Source organism: Hippopotamus amphibius, chromosome 8 (assembly GCF_030028045.1).
Source record: "Hippopotamus amphibius kiboko isolate mHipAmp2 chromosome 8, mHipAmp2.hap2, whole genome shotgun sequence".
In the NCBI taxonomy this organism is placed as follows: Eukaryota; Metazoa; Chordata; class Mammalia; order Artiodactyla; family Hippopotamidae; genus Hippopotamus; species Hippopotamus amphibius.
In genome coordinates, this window is record NC_080193.1 from 101876362 (window position 1) to 101903018 (window position 26657).

The following is a 26657-nucleotide window of genomic DNA, read 5'->3' on the forward strand; positions in this document are numbered from 1 at the left end:
TCAACTAGCAAAGTACTAAAGTCAATGCAATGGTTTTCAATCCTCTGCTACTAAAAATCTGCTGTTATTTTCTTCACATTAACTCAAATATTTTTGGACAGCTTAAAAATTTACATTAACTCAAAGCATATCCCCCTTTCAAAATTCAATATAGTAAAACAAAATAATTCTTAAATATTTAAAGCTCATCATACCTAGCATAAAAGTTAAACATATGATTCCATGGAACTGTATTTTAAATACGTTATACTACGATGAAATTCATTTTGACAGGCCCAGAAGTCTTTATACAAATATTCAAGGAAATTAATGCATACTTAAACTGGTTGGTGAATCTCATGCAAAAAGAAAGCATAGAAACTGCAGCAGTCAACCTAAAGATTTTCGTGTAATTCATAAATTGTTCATGACACTTTAAGCTTTACTTGACAATGTTTCCAATGGGTCTGAATATTGAAATGACAATTGGCTTGATTCTGTATTACTATATAAAAGAATAAATGATTCATTCCTTATTTACAGAAACAATTCAAACAAAAATCAATCATAGACATCTATAGCATCCTATAATACATTTGGGAGCTTAAGTTTTCACAAGATGACAAACATTTTTATATACTCATAAATCATATCACTTATCTCCATCAAATATGTTTGTATACACAGTAAATAAAATCTGTAATTCTCATATTTAATGAACTGACAAATTTTATAATATAGAATTTCATATTTTAAAATATAAAAAACTTATTTTTTTTCTACTGACTAAACAGTGACCTTAAACACCAGTAATACAGTTACAAAACTACATATAACAATGAACTTATGGTCAGAATACCTGGGTAAGAAATCCTACCTCCATCATATATTAGTGCTAACCCTGGGCTAATCACTTAATCTCTTAGGACATAGCTCCTCATTTGTATTAATAAAGGAGTTGGGCAGTTTATTTCAAAGGTTCTCCCTTGTTTTTAAAACTTATTCTAATGTTTAGTAAGGAATCCACAGGATTCTGATTAGAATATTCCACAAATAAAGACTACTACCAGGAAAGATGGCTCAGATCCCAAAGCCTAATGGGTTGCTTCTCTACCATTTCCTGTTTCAAAACAAAATGTGATAAATGGTATCAAATAATTAATTTTAAAGTGCTATGACTGTGAGCAAGTTTTTACATCCAAATTATAAGAAACTTTGGATTTTAACATAGTAGAAAGAGTAAATACTAGCTCACCATCATGACAGCTATGCCAAACAGTTTGGTATTTTTAAAAAAGATACTGCTGACCACAAGATGACAGAGATTTTTAATTATATCTTAGTTTCATATACTGTATAAATGCATACTAAAAATTTTGGTAGAAATATTTTTATCCTAGTGATTGATCCTTCTATAATGTGTGATTGACAGGTTCTCTACACATGTGTGATCTTGTCTTTATCACTGAAGTTGTCTTTATAACTGATAAAGCCACACTGCATTTTTACAACAAACAGAAGGTTTTATAAACATTTCTCTTATGCTTTCACCTCCCTAGGATTTCTTTCCCAAGAATGATCTTTAAAAGGTAAACAGGCATCCTGACTCTCCAATGGTAATTTGGTACTTTTGTTGACTTCATAAAAATTCATTATGACTTACTTTATCATTATATTATTTATTATTTTATGCTATTCTTTACAATTTTACTATAAGTTAAGCAACATAGTGACATAAATGCTTTCAAGGATACCCTTCCTTACAGTGTGGAAAAATTCAAGGAGCTGATATTAAAATTCTTATTCTGAAATAGTCTCACAGAATCAGAATGAACCCCTAGTATTTCTTAACAGGGAATTCATGAAAGGAATACCTCAAATAGAAATGTAAAATCTCTTTGAAGCCTCAAAGGCCTCTCAAGAAGCGCTCTAAGAAGTTTCTGGTGCCATCTTGAAATTTATGGAAACATATAATAATCAGAGATATTAGTTATTATGTACTCACACAAATCTGCTACAAGCATAAATTAGTAAAAACTTTTAAAAGTAACCAAATTGGAGGTATACATTAAAAATCATAGTAGTATTTTTATTTTTCTACTTTTCTACATTTTCCACTTATTCATAAGTTGTTTTCATACAATGTCCCCTAGTTTAAAAAATCTATGCCCTTTGATCTAATAATCCTACTAGAAACAGAATTCTATTCTATGAAACTTTAAAGAGTTACGTAATAGTAAACAAAATTGAAAACAAATTAAGTATCTACCAATTAGGGAATAGTTAAGTAAGTTATGGTACATCCACTTAATATAATAATATGTATATATGAAAATCACAGCACATGAAAATGCTAATGAAATAATCTTAAATGAAACAAAAGTACAAAAACATATGCCATCAAATGCTCATATCAAATTTTAACAACACATAACAAAAAACACTTTTAAAACTTAACAACAAAAAAGCTAAAAATTAAAAAATGCACCAAGAACTTGAGCAGACATTTCTCTAAACATGATATATAAATGACCAAAAAGCACATGAAAAGATGCTCAGTATCACTAATCATTAGAGAAAAACAAATCAAACTACAATGAGATACTACCTCACATCCATTAGGATGGGTATTATCAAAAAAAAAAAAGAAGAAGAAAACAAGTGTTGATGAGAATGTGGAGAAACTAGAGCTCTTGTGCGTTGTTGGTGGGAATGTAAAACGGTGCACCCTATGGAAAACAGTAAGGTGGTTCCTCAAAAAATTAAAAATTTAATTAGTACATGATCCAGCAAACCCACTCCTGGATATATACCGAAAAGAATTTAAAGTAGGGTCTTGAAGAGATATTTGCATACTCAGATATTTATATATTTTGTATATTTCTTGTTCATAGCAACATTACCCACCATAGCCAAAAGGCAGAATCAACACAAAAGTCCATCAACAGATGAATGAATAAACAAACTGTGGTATGTACATATACACACATACAATAAGATACTATTCAGTCTTAAAAAGAAAGGAAATTCTGCAATATACTACAACATGGATGGATCTTGAGGATATTATGCTTAATGAAATAAGCCAGCCACAAAAAGACAAACACTGTATGATTTCACCTATATGCAGTACCTAGAGTAGTCAAAATCAGAGACAGAAAGAATAGTAGTTGCCAGGGGCTGAAGGGAGAGGAGAATGTGGAGTTGTTTAATGGATACAGAGTTTCAGTTTTACAAGAGAAGAATTATGGGGAATGGATGGTGGTAATGGTTGCAACAACAATGTGAATGTATTTAATACCACTGAACTGTATACTTAATGATTAAGATGGTAAATTTTATGTTATGTGTATTTTACCCCAATAAAAAAGGAAAAAATGTACTTTTTTATAATAATATGCTCAAAATAGAATCGAAACAAAAACAAAATAATAGCTTCTTAAAATCAAAGACTACAATAATAATAATAATAGAAAAATACCTTGCAGTTCTGTAGCAGTCGTATGAGATGTTCAAAGCAATTACTGTTAAGAAAAATAGCCTGAAGAACAGGCCTATCTGTGCAGTCTAACATGGCTGTGATGGTATCTAGGAAAATAAAAACAAAACTTTCCATTAATAAAGCAGAAAATTTGGGATCACAGAAACATGCACTCTAGCCATAAATTTAATTTAGGCTTTTCAGCTGACAAACAGATGTAAATTAATAGGAAATAATAAGGAGGGGGAATAGAAAAAAAAAACCTGTACTTATTACTTGATAAGAAAAGTGAATATCTTTATACTTTATTATTAAAAACATTTATCTTTTTATATGTGAGTGATATATATTTCCCAGAGATTTACTTAAGTGTTCTTCCATTATAATTTAAATGTAACAAACTGTGGTTCCCAACTTGCTATGAATAGGCAATGATTGGTTATGTTTAGCAACACAGTCTCATTTATACAATATAAAATTAACATATGGCTATCATGAAAATGAGACAGGTAATTAACTCATTTATGAAGATGCTTTAGTCTTGTTTCCTACTGAAAGGATGTCCACATTCAGAAATCAAGGGACATTTGACATAGGTAATATGAAAGTTTACAACAAAAAAGAAGTCCATTCAATATAGACTCAAATATCCTTATAAACTTATAATTTATAATAATTACAAAACATAACATATAAAAGAACAGAACCATATAAGATGAATCTTATTTTCCTACAAAAACATAAATGCCCATCAACTGATGAATGGATAAAGAAGATGTGGCACATATATACAATTGAATATTACTCAACCATAAAAAGGAATGAAATTGTTATTTGTAGTGAGGTAGATGGACCTAGAGACTGTCATATAGAGCGAAGTAAGCCAGAAAGAGAAAAACAAATACCATATGCTAACTTATATATATGGAATCTAAAAAAATGGTACTGATGAACGCAGTGATAGGGCAAGAATAAAGATGCAGATGTAGAGAATGGACTTGAAGACATGGGGGGGCGGGAAGCTGGGATGAAATGAGAGAGTAGCACTGACATATATACACTACCAAATGTAAAACAGATAGCTAGTGGGAAGCTGCTGCGTAACACAGGGAGATCAACTCGATGATGGATTATGACTGAGAGGGCTGCAAGAGGGAGGGTGGGAGGGAGTCGCAGGAGGGAGGGGATATGGGGATATACGTATAAATACACCTGCTTCACTTCGTTGTACAGCAAAAGCTGGCACAACAGTGTAAAGCAATTATATTCCAATAAAGAACTTAAAAAAAAAGATTTTGATGTCTAATACTTTTATTTTATTTTATTTTTGATGTCTAATACTTTTAAATGGGACACCACACACATACCACACACCCACACAAACATTTTTTAAAATCTCTAGAGCTACACAACAAACAATTAATGTTGGTTATGTCGGGTGGCAGGATATAAAAACTTTTTTCTTCTTACTTATCTGAATTTTCTAGTTTAGCTATAATGAAAATATTTTATTTCTATAAAAAGGAACTTAGTTAATAATATTAGTATTTATCAATCTAACAGGAATACAAAAAGAAATCACAAACATTGGTGAAGGAGCTTACGTGGAGCGCAGAGACGGGGAGAGAGAGAGAGAAAGAAAGAAACACACAATGACACAAAACAACCAACACAGAGAGGAAAAGAAAAACAAGACACATACACACACAGAGGATCTGAGGAATCAAAACAAAACAAGAAACCGGAAACCTTCAAGAGGAAGGACGTGTTGAACTGATCTCTATAGAGATGTGTGTGACTCTTTGCCATAGGTTAGAAACTATAAATGGCACTTGCTGAAAATTTACTTTTCCTAGAATTTCAAAATCACAGCTGGTTTTATTTTTAATGTGATGCTTTTAGTGGATTACAGCTTTCAAAAGAGAATATAGAGGCTTGATTTTGTCACTGTTAAAGCAAATATGTGAAAGAAATCAATTCCATATTAAATATTTTGAAGTCAAAATCTAAATGGTCACATAACATTTGAATTAAGCAATCAATATTTTCTATAAAATGGCCTTGAATTTTAAATGAAAATGGAGAATATAAAGGTAAAAAAAAAAACTAGATTCAGAGAAAAAACTGAATATAATAAACTTCATCTAATACTCACTCAGCATTTTGATTTGCAGAGCTATGAACCAGCTTTCCCACTGTCTGGACCTCCTTTGATTAGGTAAAGCTGAATGATCTGAATTTAGCAATTTAAAATAGTTCTCCAAAATAGTGCTGGTTTCCACTTGACGCTGATCAGAGCTGCTAGTGAGAAGAATATGTACCACTTCTGTAAGGCACTTCAGAGTAAGTTCTACCTTCCTACCCACTTCTTCAGGATTTCCATCCTCCCAAGAATCACAATCGGCCAAAACTCTCATAAGAACTTCCATGGTAGCTGGAGAAATTGCTTGCAAAGCATTCCTCTGAAACATGAGAGACAACAAAAATGAAACCCAAATCTAACTGAAGTGCTGTACATTTGCAAAAACAAAGAGAATTTAACACATCTGTAGGCAACTTTTTCTTTATAAATCAACATTAAAAAATTTTTATACAGATACTTCAACAGACACTGCTGGTGTTTTATGCATATTAGGTATTCATTTCTTCACTACTAAGAGAATTCTGATTTCATTCAGATAGTAATCTGTCCATGTAGAAAACTCACCACCTTCCCTTGTAGCTAGGGGTAGCCATGTGACATAGTTCTGGTCAAGAATATATACCAGTAGACCACAAACAAATAAAAAAGAGAAGGACCCTTTGCTCTTGGCCTTTTCACCTTTTTCCCGCCTAGAATGCAGACAAGATGCTTGGAGCCCCCTTTATGTTATGAGGAAACATGCCCCAGAATTAAAGTAGCAGGCTGCAGAGCAAAACAGGAACACAAAGACCTTCATCCTTGATGATATCATTGAGCTGCTGTGCTATCCCAGAACTGCCTGCATTTGGAATGCTTATGCAAGAATAAAAATAAACACATCAATTTGGTCAAGCCTCTCTCAAGTTTTCTGTTGGTTATCGCAAACCACACGTATCATTTATATCATTTCATCCCAAATGATACAGATATATTAGAGGACTGGTTTGGCTCTGATTCTACAAACGTATTTCTGAAATGCTAAGTAACTAGTAGCTATTTAAGATGATACATTAAACTTGAAATAAACAACATATATTGCCTTAAATTGTTAAACTGATATGTAATAAATCAAAGTATAATTATGCAAAATCATCTGAAAGTAATAACACAGGCCATTCGGACTTATTAAAATATGATAAATAATATCAATAATAAGTGCTACTATGGAAGAAATTGCTGATGGCCCACTCAACATCAATTTTCCTCTGCTTCCTTATTAACAGAACCCCTGATGTTTTGCTGGACACATGGCTACCAGGAATAAACATTACATTTCCTAACCTACCCAGCTGCTAAGGAGACTGAGGAAACAAGTTTTATCAAATTTTTTACCTGAACATGTTTGCATCTCTGCAGCTATCTGATGGAGTTTGGCAAATGAGGTACTTTCATCTTTTCAGTACCTCCTGCAAAGATAACTGGCACCGGCCATTTGTCTCCTTCTTCACCTCCCCCTTCATCTTTGTACCCAAAATGCTGACATGATGGCCAGAACTCTAGAAGCTATTTTGTACCACAAGAAATGATAATAAGGATAGCAAATTGGCATGCAAAAGGAACCTGAGTCCCTAAAGATCCTAGAGCCACCAGATTAACTCTGGACTGCTTAGACTATTTCGTTTTTTTTTTAAACGAGAGAAAAAGGTAAACTTCTAACTTAAGCTGTTAGAACTTTAGTATTTACTGCTATTTTCAAAGAATCATAAATCTGATACACCTGTGATATACTTCATTCTTATAAGCACAGGCACTTTGTTAAGTGCTTTACATATATTATGTGTCATTTGGTCCTTATAATTACCCTATAAGTGTTACTATTTCCACATTACAAATAGAGAAACTAAAACACATGTAAATAGTTTATTCAAGATCATACAACCAGTTAGAAATGACACAGCATTCAAACCTATGTCAGTCTGGCTCCGGCGTCCTTGCTCTTAACATAGCACTAAACAGAATAAATATGCCAATAAATAAGCCAGGCATGATGCTTTGGAAAGGGAGACTGGTCCCTGGACTTCAGTATTACCACTCTTTGTGACAAAGCCATTATTATGCCTTTAGATATTCAATTCATCTAAACACCCTTGTACTGAGGCTATATTCAACAGCCTTCTGATTTCAATATAGTTGTAACTAAAGCTATAACCTGATTATAAGGATTTTGAGTATTTTCAGTACATAAAATAATAAATTGGGCTTCCACTACCTACTCGCTTTCCAGGTCTCTCAGGGCTCAATTACCCCTAGGCACTAACAAGAACAAGTCCAGGTATGTTCGAAAAGGGAACGGGATCCAACCAGCCTCTCCACTGGTCAAAAGCAATGTCATTTCTGATTTTATTCTTGTACACTTATTAATTCGTAATCTTAGTAGTAGAGAAATGATGGAAATGGAGAGGTACTGAAGCAAAAGAAGGATGTTAGCTGATAAAGAAAGGTGACAAAGCAATCAAAGTGAAAAATAAGCTTCTGGTCACCATCCCTCTCACTATAGAGACTCTTTTCTTCTACTAGAGTGAAGAGAAGAGGGCAAGGTGGCCCACTAGGAAACCCACGCAGTACCCAAGCAGTATTATTAGCAATACCTGTGATTTTGACATTAATAGAAATCACACACTTTCATGTATTATAGTTGTTGTAGTGTCTTGAAACACCATGTACGCTTCTCTCTTCTTTGAAATTACATTAGTCACTAGACTTGCTGCTGTATGTTTTTATTTGGTGTGTTATACAGAAGCACATTACTATGTTACAAATTTGTTTTAATATTTTAGTAACTGCATTTCAGTATAGTTTCCTTTGTGATCATATGTATTTTATTTTACGCATGTGAAAACATTCTGACAAGAGGCTATATCAGACTGCCAAAGGGGTATGTGGTACAAAATGTGTTAGAAACCTCTGATCTAAACTGTGTGGTTAAACAAAACAAGTAGAATGTTCCTTCTGAACTATAATCCTGTTTTCAACTAGTAGTTAGACTCAAAGTTTACCACAGATAGATTTTAAGATGTTCAATTAAAAAAAATAAACATTACTCAAACTTCTTTCTTATAAGTAATTTAAAAACTAGTTGAGTTTGTTGGAAAAATGCATATAAACCATGTATATATGCACTTAATTATAAATAAACAGAAGAGTGACTAAATTCATATGTCTTAGGAAATCACACTGTTTGATTTCATCAAACTAATAGGGATGACTATCCTCTATATTCTAAAGTAGGAACTAGAAGCTGAAAGTCAATACAACTAAGAACTTCAAATACCAAAACTGTTAAATCTAGTTATTTATGCAGTAATTTTATTGTTAACACTAATATTATTACTTAAATTTGTTAGAAGTTAATAAATAAAAGAAGTAAGTAAATTAGTTTTAAACAAGATCTAAACTCAGAAAGATATTTGTATGGTTCATGAAATTATAAAAAGACAAAGAATTCATTAAATAATCCATGGAAAACTTCTGGGACTGTTTACTATTGTTTTATAGGTTTTATAGGGTAACTTCCAATGCATTCCTCACCTGCCCACCAGCTACAATGGCTCCAAAGAGATGCAATAAGCAACACTTAAGACTTTCCTTGAGATGTTCACTTTCTTGAAAACACTCTGTGAATAAAATACACAAAATAAATAAATAAGATTTTCAAAGTATGATTGATCTCTAAGGAATGTCTAACATGGAAACATTGAAAACGATGTGTGAAAGGCTAAAATTTGTTGAAAGACAAGGTTAATGTGCATTTCTTTCATAAGAAAGGAAAAGAGAAACCATCAATCAGGGAGTGTTTTAGATACGTTCTTTATGTTCCTCATTTAATTCCCATAATACTCCATACGAGGATGATATTTTGCCCCCATTTATAAATGAGCAAATGGAAGGTCAAAATTTAATACTGTGCCTAAAGTCATAGGGTTACTAAGTGACAGAGCTAGACATTAACCCAAATCTGACATAAAATTAGATCTCTTTTTACTACTACTACTGCTTCTTATTAGTATAACTGACTATTATTATTCAATTATAAAATTGAAAGTTGGATAAAAAGGCCAATATTCTAAAGTTCTAGCACCAACTGTAACCTTCCTTTTAACATTATAATTTTATTGTTTTTAAAAGTTTATACATGTACGTGACAAAGAAAAATTAAAACAGCATAAAAACACTGACAAAGAAAAGCAAGTTTCCCTCTAACCTATTCCTCAACCCACCTTGCTCCCCACACCTAAAAATAAGTAAATAAATAAATAAATAATAAATTTTTTAAAAAAGCTCTACATATACTACTACATCCTGCTTTTTTGTTCTTAATACATTCTGGGCATTGTTACATCTTAACATATACATCTGCCTTATTCATTTTTATAACTGGAGAGCATTCCACTACAGTGATATACCTTAATTTACTTAACCATTTCTCTGCTGATAAACATTTATGATTGTCTACTTTCTTTTGATACTATTAACAATCCAATGATGAATATCCTTTTGCATACATCATTACACACACAGACAAGAGTACAACAATATAATTATTTCCAATTTTTATACATAAGAAACATTACCAAAAAGAAACAATTTTGAGTTAAAATGTACTGATAGAAATTTACATTAAAAAAAATTAAGTCATTCCAGCTATACTGGAATAACTGTCACTACACATGGTTTCCTGCTATAAATAACTAGAAAATTGGACAAAATAGGTTCTAGAGATCTTTAGGTTCTAGAAATTGTTCTCTTGTGATATACAAGAGAAGGAATAGCAAAGTGAACCTAAGGATCACCTCAGCTTCTGGTCTGTAGACACTTTCTGAACAAATGCACAGAAAGGGGGAACCCTAAAAGAACATTGCTATCTGCTGAGCTAGGAGACACATACGTTTAGGGAGGCCTAGGCAACTTGAATTTGTAAAGCAGTGCTGGAATGGAGGAAGCTATACAGAGAAAGCAATACAGAAACATGCAAAGGACTTGCTTTGCGTCCAAGTACCAATCCTAAATCATAGCATGAAATGCCATAAGACAAGCGAAAACCTACCAAGAAGCTGTAAGATGAATTGTCAGATTTCACACAGATGATAGAGTTCTATTCAGCCACAGAGGACACAAACAGAAAACACATACAGAGGATGTGAAAAGATACACTGTGCAAATTCTAATCATAAGATTGCTGGAGTGTCAGATACTATATCAACATCTGATAAAATAGGCAAGGAATATTATCAAGGCAAGGCAAGGAATATTATCAAAGCAAGGCAAGGAATATTACCATGGATAGAAAGGGACATTTCATTATCAAAAAATAGGCCATGCAGGCTTTTCGAAAAATCTGCAAAAGTTTATTTTAAAGCTTTACATCTACAAGTACTTGGGATAAATATTTTGGGATAAATTAACAAAATATGTGCACAATCTATACGCTGACAACTACATAATATTCGTTGAAGAAATAACATACAAATAATGAGATATATCAGACTCGTGAATTGGAAGTCTCAATATTCTTATGGTGGCAATTCTCAAATGGTTTCATGGATTCAATACAATCCCAATCAAAATCCCAGGAAGACTTTTTGTAACAATACTGAAAAATAGATTCTAAAATATATATAGAAATGCAAAGGACCCAGAATAGCAAAAGCAATTTGAAAAGGAAGAACAAAGCTTGAGGGCTTAATGACTTCAGGACTTAATATAAAGTCACAATAATCAATACAGTGTGGTAACAGCATAAAGGCAGACATGTGGAACAAAAGAGAATCCAGAAATCAACCCATGTTTTACAGTCAACTGATTTTTGACAAATGTGCCAAGGTTAATTCAATGGAAGAATAATAGCTTTATCAACAAATGTGGCTGGAACAATAATGGAAAAACTTACGTTAGATAGAAAATATTGACTCAAAACAGGTAACTGACTTACTAGAAGAAAACATAAAAGAAAATCTTCATGGCCTTGAGGTAAACAAGACTTCTTTGGAAAGACACAAAAACTACAGATATAAAAAAATTTTGTACATTAGATTCCATTAAGATTTAAAGCTTCTGTGTTTTAAAAGACTCAATTAAATGAAAAGTCAAAGTGGATAGGAGAAAATATTCCCAGTGATCAAGTTTGGAATAATTTTAGCATCAAAAACTATAACTGATTGTAAAACAATGAATAAATAAAAAGTCACTGAGTCCACAGTGATAAACAAAACAGAGAGAAATAAAACTTATTTGCCCCACTAGAAGTAAATATTATTTGAACTCCTGTTGAAAACAGACAGTAAAAGGTAAAGATTTACGTACTTTATCCAGCGTTTTTAGAAACAATCGTAGTTTATTCCCAGCTGATGGGGGAAAAGTTCTTTTTTACAGAATAGAACAGCTGATAGAAGTGTAAGGATAGAATCTGAAGACCACATACTGCAACCCTCAGTGAAATAACTGATCCAGGCAAGTATCATTAATGGATGCAAAAGTGTTAAATGGAAAAAATGCTGAAAAATAAGATATTCACCCTATGCCAAAGTATCATTCCAAGGATAACTTGCAAAACTGCAAAAGGAAAAACATCTTTACAATCGAAAAATTTTACTATCACTACTGTGAATAATGGTTAACAAAGGGTAGGAAAAACCCTTTCTCCCTCTCGATAGGAAAATGGACCAAGAATTGTATCACTAGAAATCTGACAAATGGGGACATTCAGTGTGTGACAAATGTGTTACCAGGCAACACTGCTTATGGTAAAAATGGCCCTTGATCTGGACTAGGAAGACTGTGAGAACTATAAATACCTGCTAGAAACTCATAACCTTGGGCTTCCCTGACTGCAGTGTAACTGCAGGGCTTCCCTGACTGCAGTGTAATTCAGGCATTTCCCTTCCCAGGATTTGGAAGTTACATTCATGGGTTACTACAAGGTATAAATGTCTTCTATGGGATACTGCACTTCAAAGCCAGGGTGGCTCATACACCCATCAATTTGATTTCATACCTTTATGTGGAAAACCCAAGAAAAGCCCTTGAAATGTTCTGAGATCTCCTCCTGAAAAGAAACACCTAACACCATTCCACTGGCATGCTGGGTTTCCTATTGTGGACATGTGAGCTTGATTATCTAGCTGAAGATAATATCGCTACCAGTGGTCAAGCTAAGTGGGCACTGCAATCACCTTCACCAAGCAATCAAACAAAGGACTATTTGGTTAGCAGACATTTGGTCCTGTCCAAAATGTCCGTAAGATATTTGGTCCATGCCAAAGGTCCATGATATTTGGTCCTACCCCAAACGTGAACCAAATGTGCTCATTCTAGATAGGACCAAATTTCAAGGACCTTCTGGCATAGCCAAATGTCTTACGAACATTTTGGACTAAATATCAGTGATCTTTTAGTGTGGACCAAATGTCTTATACACTTTTTGGACAGGACCAACTGCCCAGTAAAAGACCATGTCTGTCTTATTTTATTTCTCAGGGGGGAGAAAAAGAGTAAGAGGACTGAAGAAAAATGTTAAGATCTGACGAATGTGAGTGGGAAAGACAAGGTGTCCTTTTATATTCTGCAAAATTTCCTATATTCTTAAAATATGGCATAATCATTTTTTATAAAGAAAGAAAACAAGAGTCCATATAGGTCATACAAACAGGGACCAATTCTCTTCAGTTTATTTTCAGTAAAAATTCTGAAGTTCTAAAATATACTACCATCATACAACATTCACCTTTTCTCACAAGAAAAATATTTTAAGAGAAGTAAATTAAATAAAACAAAGAAGAAAAATCACAACAAAACATGAATCAAGTACTCCAGTAATAGGTTCTTAGAATCTTTATCTTATAAATATACAAAGCTGAATCAAGGTCAGAATCAGAAAAAGAATAAGGAATAATCAAAGTAACATCAGAATAAAAGCAAGAGAAATTAGAGCTGCTACTTACGATAAAAGAAAGGGACGAACTCCACAGTCAGAGAAGCTGGTTTATATTTCTGTCTGCTCTTTTCCACAGTACTAAGGATTCGTCTATTGTTAAAAAGAAGTTAACACCAAATTACAACATGGGCAAGGAGAGAAGGCACAACTATAAAACCATTATAAAATAAATTTACTATTTTACTTTTGATTTGTGTACTGAATAATACATCACCAGGAGTGGCATAATCTTGAAAAGGAAGCCTAGCCAATAATTTAAATGCTCACCAATTGAAAGCATTTCTTTTGAATTATGCAAAAAAATTTAAAACAAAACAGTGAAACACAGCAGCCACTTTAAGTCTCCTAACAACTGGAAACAGAGAAAGGAACTAGCCATTTAAAATTTCCAATCTGTAAAAGAGCTTGTTCAGTAGTATTGCTAATTTGATACCTGAGGTAGTAGGTATCAAATTGTTCCTACATTGCAACCAAAATTCATCAGAAATCAGGCTACTCTGTGCCACTTTCAGAAATTTTATCTGGACACAAAGACTCCATACCGCTGGCTTCTTCCATGTGAAGGATACAGATCCAGAAGGCTGGGATTATTTTTGTTTTTAATCACAATTCCAGTAGTTTTAATGGCTGAAATATTTTTACAGACTTTGGTAAGGCCAACACAAACAGCATGTGAATAAGAACATTTCAATTCAATGCAAAATTGAGTCTCTTAGATGGGTACTGCGGGTGTGGGGCTGAGGGAATAAAGGTTACTGTTACACAATGATACATTAGCAACCAGCGGACTGTTGAAAAATGTTTTAAAAAAAAAACAGACTTTTTTCCATTCCCTGAACAAGCTCTTAACACTGTTAGAGCCTATAAAAATATAAACTATTTGGAGAACAGCCACATAGAAATTCCATACACTTAAATATGATCTGATAAAGCAGTGGATTAAGATGCCTTCTTAGCAACCTAAACGATTTTCAATTAAATTATTGAAATTACTTTCCTTATAATTATTATAATTATTCCTTATGATTATACAGAAAGAAAAGCCAACTGACCATAGAATAAGACAAACAGGATAAGCACAGCTGGACTTATAGTAATGACAGACTAAAGAGTTCTAAGATCCAGATCTAATTTCCAGATTCACTAGAAATCATATCAGACACCATTCACTACTGTTTTCCAAATCTATGCCTATTTCCACTGTGTAGAGGGCTTAAGAATTATCATACTTCTGTTTTAATACCAAATATAACATCTTAGAACATTACTGGAGATCTTCCTATTTAATTAAGACGGTTATCAAAGTTTTGTGTTTATGTCTTTACGATACAAATATTACTAGCTTCAAATAAAAAACTGAGTCATGCCTTAAAAAATAAAGCAGTCATGTTGTAGAAAAATTAATTTTAAAAGGATGAAATCTGATTTTGCTTTCAGTCAGGTTTTTCCGGGAGATTATTTACATTTTGCACATTTATTATAAATTATGATATTTAATTAATACATTGGATATATCCTATCCAAAGATCCTGTGCTACAAACAGCAATAAAGATTCTCATTCGATTAACACAATGAAAACATACTCTTGCAATTTGTGATTAATGACTCATTCCAAAGGCCCTGTATTAGATGTAACATACAAACATAAATAATTTCCATTACAGTTGTGGTAAAATAAGCTAAATTAAACAAGAGAGGTGAAAACTATTATACATAACACAAATATTAAAGCATAAGTAGTTTGCACTGCATGTTTTCAACAGGTTAAGACAGAACAGCTAATAATGTACCATTTTTAGAACATAGCATGTTTGGTTGCTCCATTATTAGCTGATATTTGGGCCAAGTATTTAGCACCTAGCTGATACCGATACATATCAACAGGTTGCTAAGAGGGACACAAAACGTTTGTTTGCATCTCAGTTTTCTAAGTTTATGTCCCCTGGTCAATTTTTCTGTGCTTTTTATTTTTTGTGTTCCCATCATACCTAGAACATAACTATTTTTCTTAATTTTAAACTTTTTATGTGAAAATAAGTTCAAGCGCTTGCAAAAGCTGCAAAAATTAAAATAGTGCAAAGAACTTCAAGTAGAGTTTACCCAGGTTCATTGTTAAAATTTTATCCCAAATGCTTTATAATTTGTTTACTCTCTCCCCACTCAAAAAAAATATATATGCACATATATTTATATATACATATATTCAGACCTATAATTTTTTCAGAACATTTAAGGGAAAATTATGAATATAATTGCCTTTTACCTCTAAATACTTTAGTGAATAATTCCTAGGAATAGGGATACTGTCTTACATAATACTACAGTATAGCTATAAATTTCAATACACTTAACATCAATGTAATACATTTATCTCATCTACCATTCATAATCCAGTTTGTCAACTGACCTGATAGTGTCCTACAGCATTCCTGCCTTTCCAGCCCTAAATACAGTTTCCTGTCCAGGGTCAGGTATTGCATTTGGCTGTCACATCTCTTCAGCAACCTTTAATCTGAAACATTTCCACAGCCTTTCTCTATGACACTTTTAAAAAATACTGTCTCCTAACCCCTCCTTTTATTCATTAAAATGTTGTTCATTTGGAGTTTGCTTGATGTTTCCATGCAATTAAGATTCAGATTATGCATTCCTGGCTAGAATATTCTACAAGCAATGATGGGTCCTTCTTAGAGTATCACAGTTGTAGACACAGGTTGTCCACCTGCTTCTCAATGATGATGTTAATTTTGATCAACCAGTCAATGTACTATCCAGTACTGTACAAAATAATTACTAACTTTTCCTTTGCAACAATTAAGTAATCTGTGGAGAAACATCTTAAAACCATATAAAAACCATGTTCCTTATCAAAACCTCCCCGCAGACTTAGCATCCTGATCCATATCTTTCCTATGATGTGTGCAGAATGCTCATTTTTTTCCAGCACCAGCAGCCCCCGTATGTTACTAATTGGCATTTGGCCTTCTAATGTAAGCAAGAGCCCTCTCTTCTTCCCATCTCTCTTTCCTTCTGTCTCTCTCTCATACTCTCTCAATCTTTATCAATCAGTCACTGGTATGGACTTATGAATTCCTTTTCTCCCCCAATGGTTTATAATTCTTTACTGTAATTAATCATTTTTGCATATGTATTGTCCCAGATTTGGCCAGTCAGAGCCCGAAGGCATAAAATTATTTTTCTCTGTGGGCAATCAGTCCTACTCAACTTACACTGGGCACAAAGTAGGAACTCAATAAATATATTTTTTGTTTTTGTTTTTGTTTTTTGGCCACCATGTAGCATGTGGGATCTTAGTTCCCCGACCAGGGATTGAACCCATGCCCCCTGCAATGGAAGCACAGAGTCTTAATCACCAGATCACCAGGGAAGTCCCAGTAAAGAGATTTTTAAACAAATGCTTGAATGAGTAAGTTATTTTCAGGAAAGAATTCTTTCCCTATACTTATTTTAGTTCCATTTGGAGAAATCTTTCTAAATATGACAGACTCGGCTTCCTAGGTGGCGCAGTGGTTAAGAATCTGCCTGCCAATGCAGAGGTCACAGGTTCGATCCCAGCTCCAGGAAGATCCCACATGCCGCGGAGCAACTAAGCCCGTGTGCCATAAAAATAAAAAATTAAATATGACAGACTCTACAATAAAGTCAAAATTGGGTTAATAGATTAATCAAATCTATTAATGAAACCAAATTACATGTAAAGATATGAAAAAATCCATATATTTCATCATATAAGAAATATAATTTTAAATGGCTCAGTATCTGGAATTATGTCCATTTTAATTAACTCTGTTCTAATCTGTTTTAGTTGTTTTAGTATACAACAAGCACAAATAAAATATATATATATTCCAAATTTTCATTTAACTTCAGAATCAGATTAATATATAAAGTCTAAGTTACTACTATAGTTCCCTTGTATAGGTCTTCCATGAGCTATAGATTTCTCCTAATTACACAATTTATTTGCACTCTGTTTCATTTCCCTATCAAAGTCAAAAAAAAACAAGTCTGACTCTGCTTTTACCATTTACCTCAGAAGTAGTTCACACTATTCCTGGCAAAATTGTTATGTCTACTAGAGATAATACATGGACAGCTTCCAACATAATTTCTGGCATATATACTACACTCTTGAAATGCCACCACTCATCTACTCTTTGTTCTCCTTCCTGTTGTCATCTTACATATATATAGAACTCTATATATCATGTTACAATGTTTAAATGTTTTTTTTTTCTTCTTGTTTTTGGCTCTCAAAAGTTGTTTTTGTTTTCAATTACCAATTTTATTTAATTTGCTTTAATTTGTTCTTGTATCTACCTTTCTATATCTTCTCTCCTCCCACCTTTAAATTCATTTTGCTCTTAAGGATTCCTCTAAAAGCCTCTCCTCTGTCGTTTTCAGACTGATCTTATGTTCCTCCTTCTATATGTCTTCCTGTCTATAAATAAAAATTCTTTGTCACTGTCTCAAAACTTAAAAATGTTATCTTAGATTTGCCGTTGCTGACAAGGCTAAGGTGGGGGATAGGGAAAACAACAGTGAGAGAAAGAGATATAAATTCCTTAAGAAATCTCAGCATAATAAAATCGATAAACCTCTAGCAAGACTCATCAAGAAAAAGAGGGAGAGGACTCAAATCAATAAAATTAGAAATGAAACAGGAGAAGTTACAATGGACACTACAGAAATAAAAAGCACCATAAGAGATTACTATAAGCAACTATATGCCAGTAAAATGGACAACCTAGATGAAATGGACAGATTCTTAGAAAAGTATAACCATCCAAGACTGAATCAGGAAGAAATAGAAAATATGAGCAGACCAATCACAAGTAATGAAATTGAAACTGTGATTAAAAATCTCCCAACAAACAAAAGTCCAAGACCAGATGGATTCACAGGTGAATTTTATCAAACATTTAGAGAAGAGCTAACACCCATCCTTCTCAAACTCTTCCAAAAAATTGCAGAGGAAGGAACAATCCCAAACTCATTTTATGAAGCCACCATCACCCTGATACCAAAACCAAAGATACTACAAAAAAAGAAAACTACAGACCAATATCACTGATGAATTTAGATGCAAAAATCCTCAACAAAATACTAGCCAACAGAATCCAACAACACATTAAAAGGATCATCCACCATGATCAAGTGGGGTTTATCCCTGGAATGCAAGGATTCTTCAATATACGCAAATCAATCAATGTGATACACCACATTAACAAACTGAAGGATAAAAACGACATGATCATCTCAATATATGCAGAAAAAGCTTTTGACAAAATTCAACATGCATTTATGATAAAAACTCTCCAGAAGGTGGGCATAGAGGGAAACTACCTCAACATAATAAAGGCCATATATAACAAACCCACAGCAAACATCATTCTCAATGGTGAAAAACTGGAAGCATTCCCTCTAAGATCAGGAACAAGACAAGGATGTCCACTCTCGCCACTACTATTCAACATAGTTTTGGAAGTCCTTGCCACAGCAATCAGAGAAGAAAAAGAAATAAAAGGAATCCAAATTGGAAAAGAAGTAAAACTGTCACTGTTTGCAGGTGACATGATACTATAAATAGAAAATCCTAAAGATGCCACCAGAAAACTACTTGAGCTAATCAATGAATCTGGTAAAGTTGCAGGATACAAAATTAACACACAGAAATCTCTTGCATTTCTATACACCAACAATGAAAGATCAGAAAGAGAAATTAAGGAAACAATCCTATTCACCTAACCAAGGAGGTCAAAGACCTGTACTCAGAAAACTATAAGACACTAATGAAAGAAATCAAAGACAACACAAACAGATGGAGGGACATACCATATTCTTGAATTGGAAGAATCAACATTGTGAAAATGACTATACTACCGAAAGCAATTTATAGATTCAATGCTATCCCCATCAAATTACCAATGGCATTTTTCACAGAACTAGAACAAGAAATTTTACAATTTCTATGGAAACGCAAAAGACCCTGAATAGCCAAAGCAATCTTGAGAAGGAAAGACGGAGTTGGGGGAATCAGGCTTCCTGACTTCAGGCTATACTATAAGGCTACAGTGATCAAGATGATATGGTACTGGCACAAAAACAGATATATAGATCAATGGAACAGGATAGAAAGCCCAGAGATAAACTACGGTCAACTAATCTATGACAAAGGAGCCAAGGATATACAATGGAGAAAAGGCAGCCTCTTCAATAAGTGGTGCTGGGAAAACTGGACAGCTACATGTAAAAGAATGAAATTAGAAAACTTCCTAACACCATACACAAAAATAAACTCAAAATGGATTAAAGACCTAAATGTAAGGCCAGACACTATAAAACTCCTGGAGGAAAACATAGGAAGAACACCCTTCGACGTAAATAACAGCAAGATCTTTTTAATCCACACCCTAGAATAATGGAAATAAAAACAAAAATAAATAAGTGGGACCTAATGAAACTCCAAAGCGTCTGCACAGCAAAGGAAACTATAAGCAAGAGCAAAAGGCACCCCTCAGAATGGGAAAAAATATTTGCAAATGAATCAACAGACAAAGGATTAATCTCCAAAATATATAAACAGTTCATCTAGCTCAATATCAAAAAAATAAACAACCCAATCAAAAAATGGGCAGAAGACCTAAATAGGCATTTCTCCAAAGAAGACATATGGATGGCCAAGAAGCACATGAAAAGCTGCTCCACATCACTAATTATTAGAGAAATGCAAATCAAAACTACAAGGAGGTATCACCTCACACCGGTTAGAATGGGCATCATCAGAAAATCTACAAACAATAAATGCTGGAGAGGGTGTGGAGAAAAAGGAACGCCCTTGCATTGCTGGTGGGAATGTAAATTGATACAGCCACTATGGAGAACAGTATGGAGGTTCCTTGCAAAATGAAAAATAGAACTACCATATGACCCAGAAATCCCACTACTGGGCATATACCCAGAGAACACCATCATTCAAAAAGACACATGCACTCCAATGTTCACTGCAGCACTATTTACAATAGCCAGGACATGGAAGCAACCTAAATGTCCATCAACAGATGAATGGATAAAGAAGATGTGGTACATACATACAATGGAATATTACTCAGCTGTAAAAAGCAATGAAACTGGGACATTTGCAGAGACATGGATGGACCCAGAGACTGTCATACAGAGTGAAGTGAGTCAGAAAGAGAAAAACAAATATTGTATATTAACACATACATGTGGACTATAGAAAAATGGTACAAATCAACCGGTTTGCAAGGCAGAAATAGAGACACAGATGTAGAGAACAAACATATGGACACCAAAGGGGAAAGCGGGGAGGGTTGGGGGGGGAATGAATTGGGAGATTGGGATACCAAATTGTACACTCTAAATATATGCAGTTTATTGTAAAAAATAAACAAATAAAAAGTTAAAAAAGAAAGAAAGAAAGAAAGAAATCTCAGCATAAATCTCAAAAGAGAGGGAACACTGATTAGTTGAGAACCCAAGTGCTAAATGAGTAGAAAGGCTACAAATGGAGCACTATTATGTGCCTCTTTGAATCCTTAGGAAGTTATGAGCAGTACATAGGTAGAGGGAAAAGGAAGTGACAGTGCTGTCTGGCAACTATTTCCACATCTACTCCTTTTAGTCACAAGGTAGAACTAACTTCTTCCTTGGTCTACCTTCTTCTGGTCTCGTTGTGGTAAATGGGGACATGCAAACTAGTCTTGGCCAATGAGTTTGGAATAGAAGTGTCATATGTCATGACCAGACAAGAGCATTAAAATGCCAATGTGAGACGTTTCAGAGCTTTCTTTTCTCTCTCACATGGTAAGTAGCAAAGCCTTAGATGCTTGTTGTTCTGTCGGTTTAGGATCTTGAGTGACTATGATGGGTAGAGGCTCCCTGCCAACCATGGCAGACAGAGAACAGTAACAAGAAAAAAACCTTTGTTATTCTAACCCCTTGTTTGTTATTGCAGCTTATCCCAACTGATACAAAATCTTTGCCATGAAAAGTGCAAAGCACTTTCTCACTGGAAAAAGAGACATATTAAAGTTCAATAGAAAGGGAAGTAATCAGAAGGTCATTAGTACCTTCCCATTAATAAACAATCAAGAAAAGTATTAGAATGATGGTTAATTTCATGTGTCAACTTGGAGGGTGTTTTGGGATGAAATTAACATTTAAATTGGTGAACTCTGGGTAAAGGAACTGCCCTCCAGAAAGTGCCTCATCTAATCAGTTGAAAGCCTGAGGAGAACTAAAAGACTGGCATCTCCAAGCAAGGGGGAGTTTTCCAGCAGACCGTCCTCTGACTTCATCGGCACCATCAGTTCTGGGTCTCCAACCTAACTGCTTTTGAACTAGGACTGGAACTGGAACACCGGCTCTCTAGCCTTCTGACTCTAACTGCACCACTGGCTTTCCTGGGTGGCAAGCCTGCCAGCCCACATCGCAGATTTGGACTTGTCAGCCTCTATAATCATGTGAGGCAATTGCTTACAATGAAACTCTTCACACACACACACACACACGCACACAGCCTACTAGTTTTGTTTCTATGGAGAACCTTGACTAAAGACAACTTCTTTCGACACACAAAGGAAAGCAAATGTATATATAAGCAGATAAAATTTTTATATTTAATAGCTGGAATATTTGTTCCTATTATTTCTATTAGACACATCTTACTTTACCTAAACGATGTGTTATTTCCATAAAATATTACTACAAAGAACATACCAAGTATGACCACATAGTCAATATACATGTTCTCTCAGTTATCAATTTTTCACCATTATCTAATGATGGCTGTTCAAAGTGAGGGTATCCTACCCTAAAAACCCAGAAAAGCCTATAAAAAAAATCAAACATTCTAGTAACGAAATGTTGCAGGAAGTAGGAATTGTTTATTAAGTGGGTCAGGTTACATTGAAAATGAAAAAATCTTGAGATTGAAAGTATAGCAGATTAAGGAGACCTAAAAAAGAGATCTGATCGAGGGTGATAATACAACTCTTCCTATTCTTTGCCCACAGGGAAGAAAGACATGAACTTTTAAACTCTTCTCTTTGAGCTGTGTACTGGTAATTATGCCATCAGCATTAAGCTACAAATCCATCATCCTACATTCCACCTGCTCTGTGATGCTGGACAGGCATTCTACAAACTGTATTTCTTTTTCTCGAGCTACCTCACTCTTAGGTTCATCAATAGTACTAAAAGGAGCCTGGAAGGTTGAAAGAGTGAAAAGGGGACTGATCCCTTATTTTTTTACCAGCCAACAGTTCTTAACTACGGCATTCGCAGTTAGCTTCTGTCTTCAGCTGATTTTTGGCAATCCAGAACCAGCCTCTTCATGGCTGCTCAGTGGAACCAGCACTGGCTTAGGACTCTTTCCTCAGAAGTCTCAGACCAGGCACTGTAGCACCTCTTCTCCAAAACTTCTAATTTCTGATAACTCCAATCTCTTCTCTTTGTTCCCACAGCCCCAGGAAAGTAGTTGCTTTCTGAAGTCACTATCTCTGTATTACATCAGTGTCCCCCGTTTGCTTTTTGAGTTCTCTAATACCTATTTAACAATTTCCTTGTATTACATTTTCTCTTTTTAAACACCGGTTTCTGTTTTCCTGACTAGACTCTGACTGACACAAGCTCCACAATTAAAAATAAATACATAAAATACTGTTAAAATTCATTTTTGAATTATGCAATATGCTTTTTAAAAAAAGAGAGAAAGTTCCTTGAAAAATATATATACTCTACTTGATGCTACTGTGCTCTTAAATTTTATCATCAGATTATTAGCATTCAAGTGTATTACAAAATAAAAGTTCAGGGTAAATTTATTATCTGGAAGCAGCATTTATCACTAATTCATTACCTCCAATGTAGTTCTCTATCTCAGAGATAGAGATGGGGTCTTAGACACATCTTACCAATTGCTTTCACAGAGGATGAGATCTGCTTTGAAGAATTGTATAAATTATGATATTTAGGTTTCAAATGACTTATAAGACATACCCTGAAATTCTATGCCTCCAATTCCGATACGGGTCATATAAACTTTCACAAAATGCCAATGCATGGATCACAAATTCTTCAATAGATGTCTGATCTGCCAATTCCTTCTCTTTTTTTTTGCTTTTTAACTGAGAATTTAAACATAAAATTACACGTACTTTAAAATGTTAAGCCGTATAACACACTAACCAACATCATTAAAAGACTACGTTTCATTCATTCAATAATAATAAATCATTTTTATTCAAATAAGCCTAAGTTCCATTTGAGTCTGTAGAGGGTCAGTTAATCATATGGACTAGATATAACCTCTCAAATTTTAAATATTTCCTAGAAAGGATTTCAAATGGATAGCCAAACATCTTTCCAAAAAAGAAGATGCTTTCAATAAGAGGGCTATTTGATGAATAAATGATAAATACATAAAATGACAAATTGTGCCATTTTAAAAAGCCACTTATAAAACGCTTCAATTTTTAAATTAAAATAACAAAATGTATTAATAATTGCTTGTCTACTTTTAGATAATACTCATAAGATGCCTGGACTATATAAGCACCCAATGATAATTTTAATGATCTTCTCAGTTATTACCTCCTCTGAAAACATTTAACTTTACTATGATATTTTAAAAAGTAAAAACTAGTTACTCTCAGTAAAGCAACAAAAAGGAATATATGAATTCACACCTACTTGTTGAATATAGAGTGTTGTCATAGTGATAACATGATTGATGTATGAGCAAGTCCCAATTTCTTCTACATTAGATAGATTTCTGTAAGGAAAAAAAAAGAATACCCATATATTTATTACATATGAACAGTGAGAAAAATGTATGCTCGTGTATTCAGGTTGATTTTCAGAACACATGTGGGCAAATGAAATACAAATAACATTCATTAAAACTTAAAATCAAGGGACTTCCCTGGTGGTCCAGTGGTTAAGAATCTGTCTTGCAATGCAAGGAACGCCGGTTCTATCCCTGGTCGGGGAACTAAGACTGCACGCCACAACTAAAGAGATGCCCACGGGCCACAACTAGAGAAAAACCCACACACTGCAATGAAGAGCTCACAGGTCACCAACAAAACATCCCACGTGCCGCAACTAAGACTCAATGCAGCCAAAAAATAAATAAATATTTTTTTAAAATGATAAAGTTAGCTTTAAAAAAAATTAAAATTAATACGGTTATATAATTGCTTTCCCACTGAGAAATGCAAAACATACCTCAAGCACCATTTAACTACTTATAAACAGAGAATGTTTAAGAAACACGTTAATTAGCATTTTTTATTATGAAAAACTGGAAAATATCACAAAGTAGAAATAGCAGAGAAAAAGTCACTAATATTCTTACAACCCAAACATTACAATTATATACGTTTTGGATTATTTCTTTCCAGGTTTGTTGTTATTTTCCTTTGTAGATTCTTAGCTTGGTTTTTCGTATATATTGTTGCCTTTAAAACACATTTTGTGTAGTTTTATAGTTATCACCTTGCTTTCTGAAATTATAGTTTCCCTTTTAGAGTCATAATATAGCTCCTCAACTATATTAAAAAGCCTTGAGAGAAGGGTGGGCATCTATGCACACTCCAAGAGGGCACAGTACATGCCTTTTTTAAAGCAATGGGTCAACAAGTGCCTGGTGTTTAATTAAAATATGGCCCTCATTTTTATTCCATTTTTAATAAGACAGGTATGACATGTAAAATGCTAACATGTACTCTATCTAACATCACAGTCTTTTTTCTTGGCATATTAAAAAAAAGTCCTATTAAGACAAAAAAACTCTATTATGTTCTGAGACATTGTGACCTTGAAAAATACTTTATATCTTAAAATCCACTAAATGCTAAAAGAACAGGAAAAATTAACTAAATTAAAGGACTTCTTAGTGTAAGATGTCAGAATGGCATGATATCTTCAAGAAAGCAAAGAGTAAAGGCAGAGGTAAAATTCAAAGCTCCTGTGGAGGATTCTGGGAAAAAAGCTAAGTGGGAAGCACCAGGAATCTGTCTCCCCACCTAGAAAAGAGTTACACCATCAAAATCAGTTTGATGGAACTATTTAGGAACCCTTGAGTCTCTGCTGAAGGCTGGCAACTTCTAGGGGAAAATTTGGATGGTAAATTGCAATTCATGTCCTCAATTCTGATCAATTTCAGCTATTAGCACAGTAGCAGCTGTCAATGCCCTACCCTCAGACATGTGGTAAGCAGTTATGCACATGTTCCAGGAGCAGCTTACTAACAGCTTACAGGAACCAACATGGGCAAAAAGGACCATGTCCTCCACATATTGGAGATCTGTGCTCTGATCACTGGTTGCTGCTTCTGATTATAGAGGTGCAGGCAAAGAGGCAGGCAGCCATTGCTACTGCACCTCCCCCCTACTGTTACAAGCCACTTCCCCTTTCCAGGGGACTTAAAGGGCCATTCTCCTTTCTCTCTTCATTTTTTTGTTTTTTCCCCTTTTGGGAGCCAGGTATTAAAGATTAGGACATTCAAAAATAACAGCATAAATGTGCAAAATTAGAGAGTGACCAAACACACTGAGGGAAAGGGTCAGAGTAGATCTGAGCAGACCTTATGTTTACAACGCAGGTTGACCCTCAGCAGAGAGACAACCTGTAATGATTAAAAAATAAAACCAACAGACAAAAATGGCAACAAAAAGCAGCAAACCCCAGGAAAGGGGGTAAATCTAATTTTCAAAGTTACCATATTATTACATTCAAATGTCCAGTATTCAATTAAAAACAAAAATCAGGAGGCATACAAAGAAATAGGGAAATATGGCCCAGTCAAAAGAAACAAATGAAATTAACAGAAACTCCCTGAAAAATGTCTATTAGACAAAGACTTCAAAATAGCTGTCTTCAAGACACTCAAAATATCAATGCTAAAGGAAGATGTGGAGAAAGTCAAGAAATTAATGGGTATAAAATAGATAACTAATAACTTGCTATACAGCACAGGGAACTCCACTTCTCTGTACAGTAGAAACTAACACAACATTGTAAAACAGCTACACCC

At 34.1% G+C, this 26657-nt stretch overlaps 1 protein-coding gene across 3 annotated transcripts in view; it reads right to left on the minus strand.

Moving 5' to 3' along the window:
* NBEAL1 (neurobeachin like 1) overlaps positions 1 to 26657 on the minus strand; it is a 151212-nt gene that overhangs the window by 96964 nt on the left and 27591 nt on the right. For all 3 annotated transcript variants that reach the window (XM_057744659.1, XM_057744661.1, XM_057744658.1), the window contains exons 5-10: positions 24311 to 24392; positions 23618 to 23745; positions 13580 to 13662; positions 9171 to 9256; positions 5616 to 5922; positions 3461 to 3567 (exon numbers count right to left, since the gene is read on the minus strand). In XM_057744659.1, coding sequence (XP_057600642.1) covers positions 3461 to 3567; positions 5616 to 5922; positions 9171 to 9256; positions 13580 to 13662; positions 23618 to 23745; positions 24311 to 24392 — 793 coding nt within the window. The remainder of the gene's footprint in view (positions 1 to 3460; positions 3568 to 5615; positions 5923 to 9170; positions 9257 to 13579; positions 13663 to 23617; positions 23746 to 24310; positions 24393 to 26657) is intronic.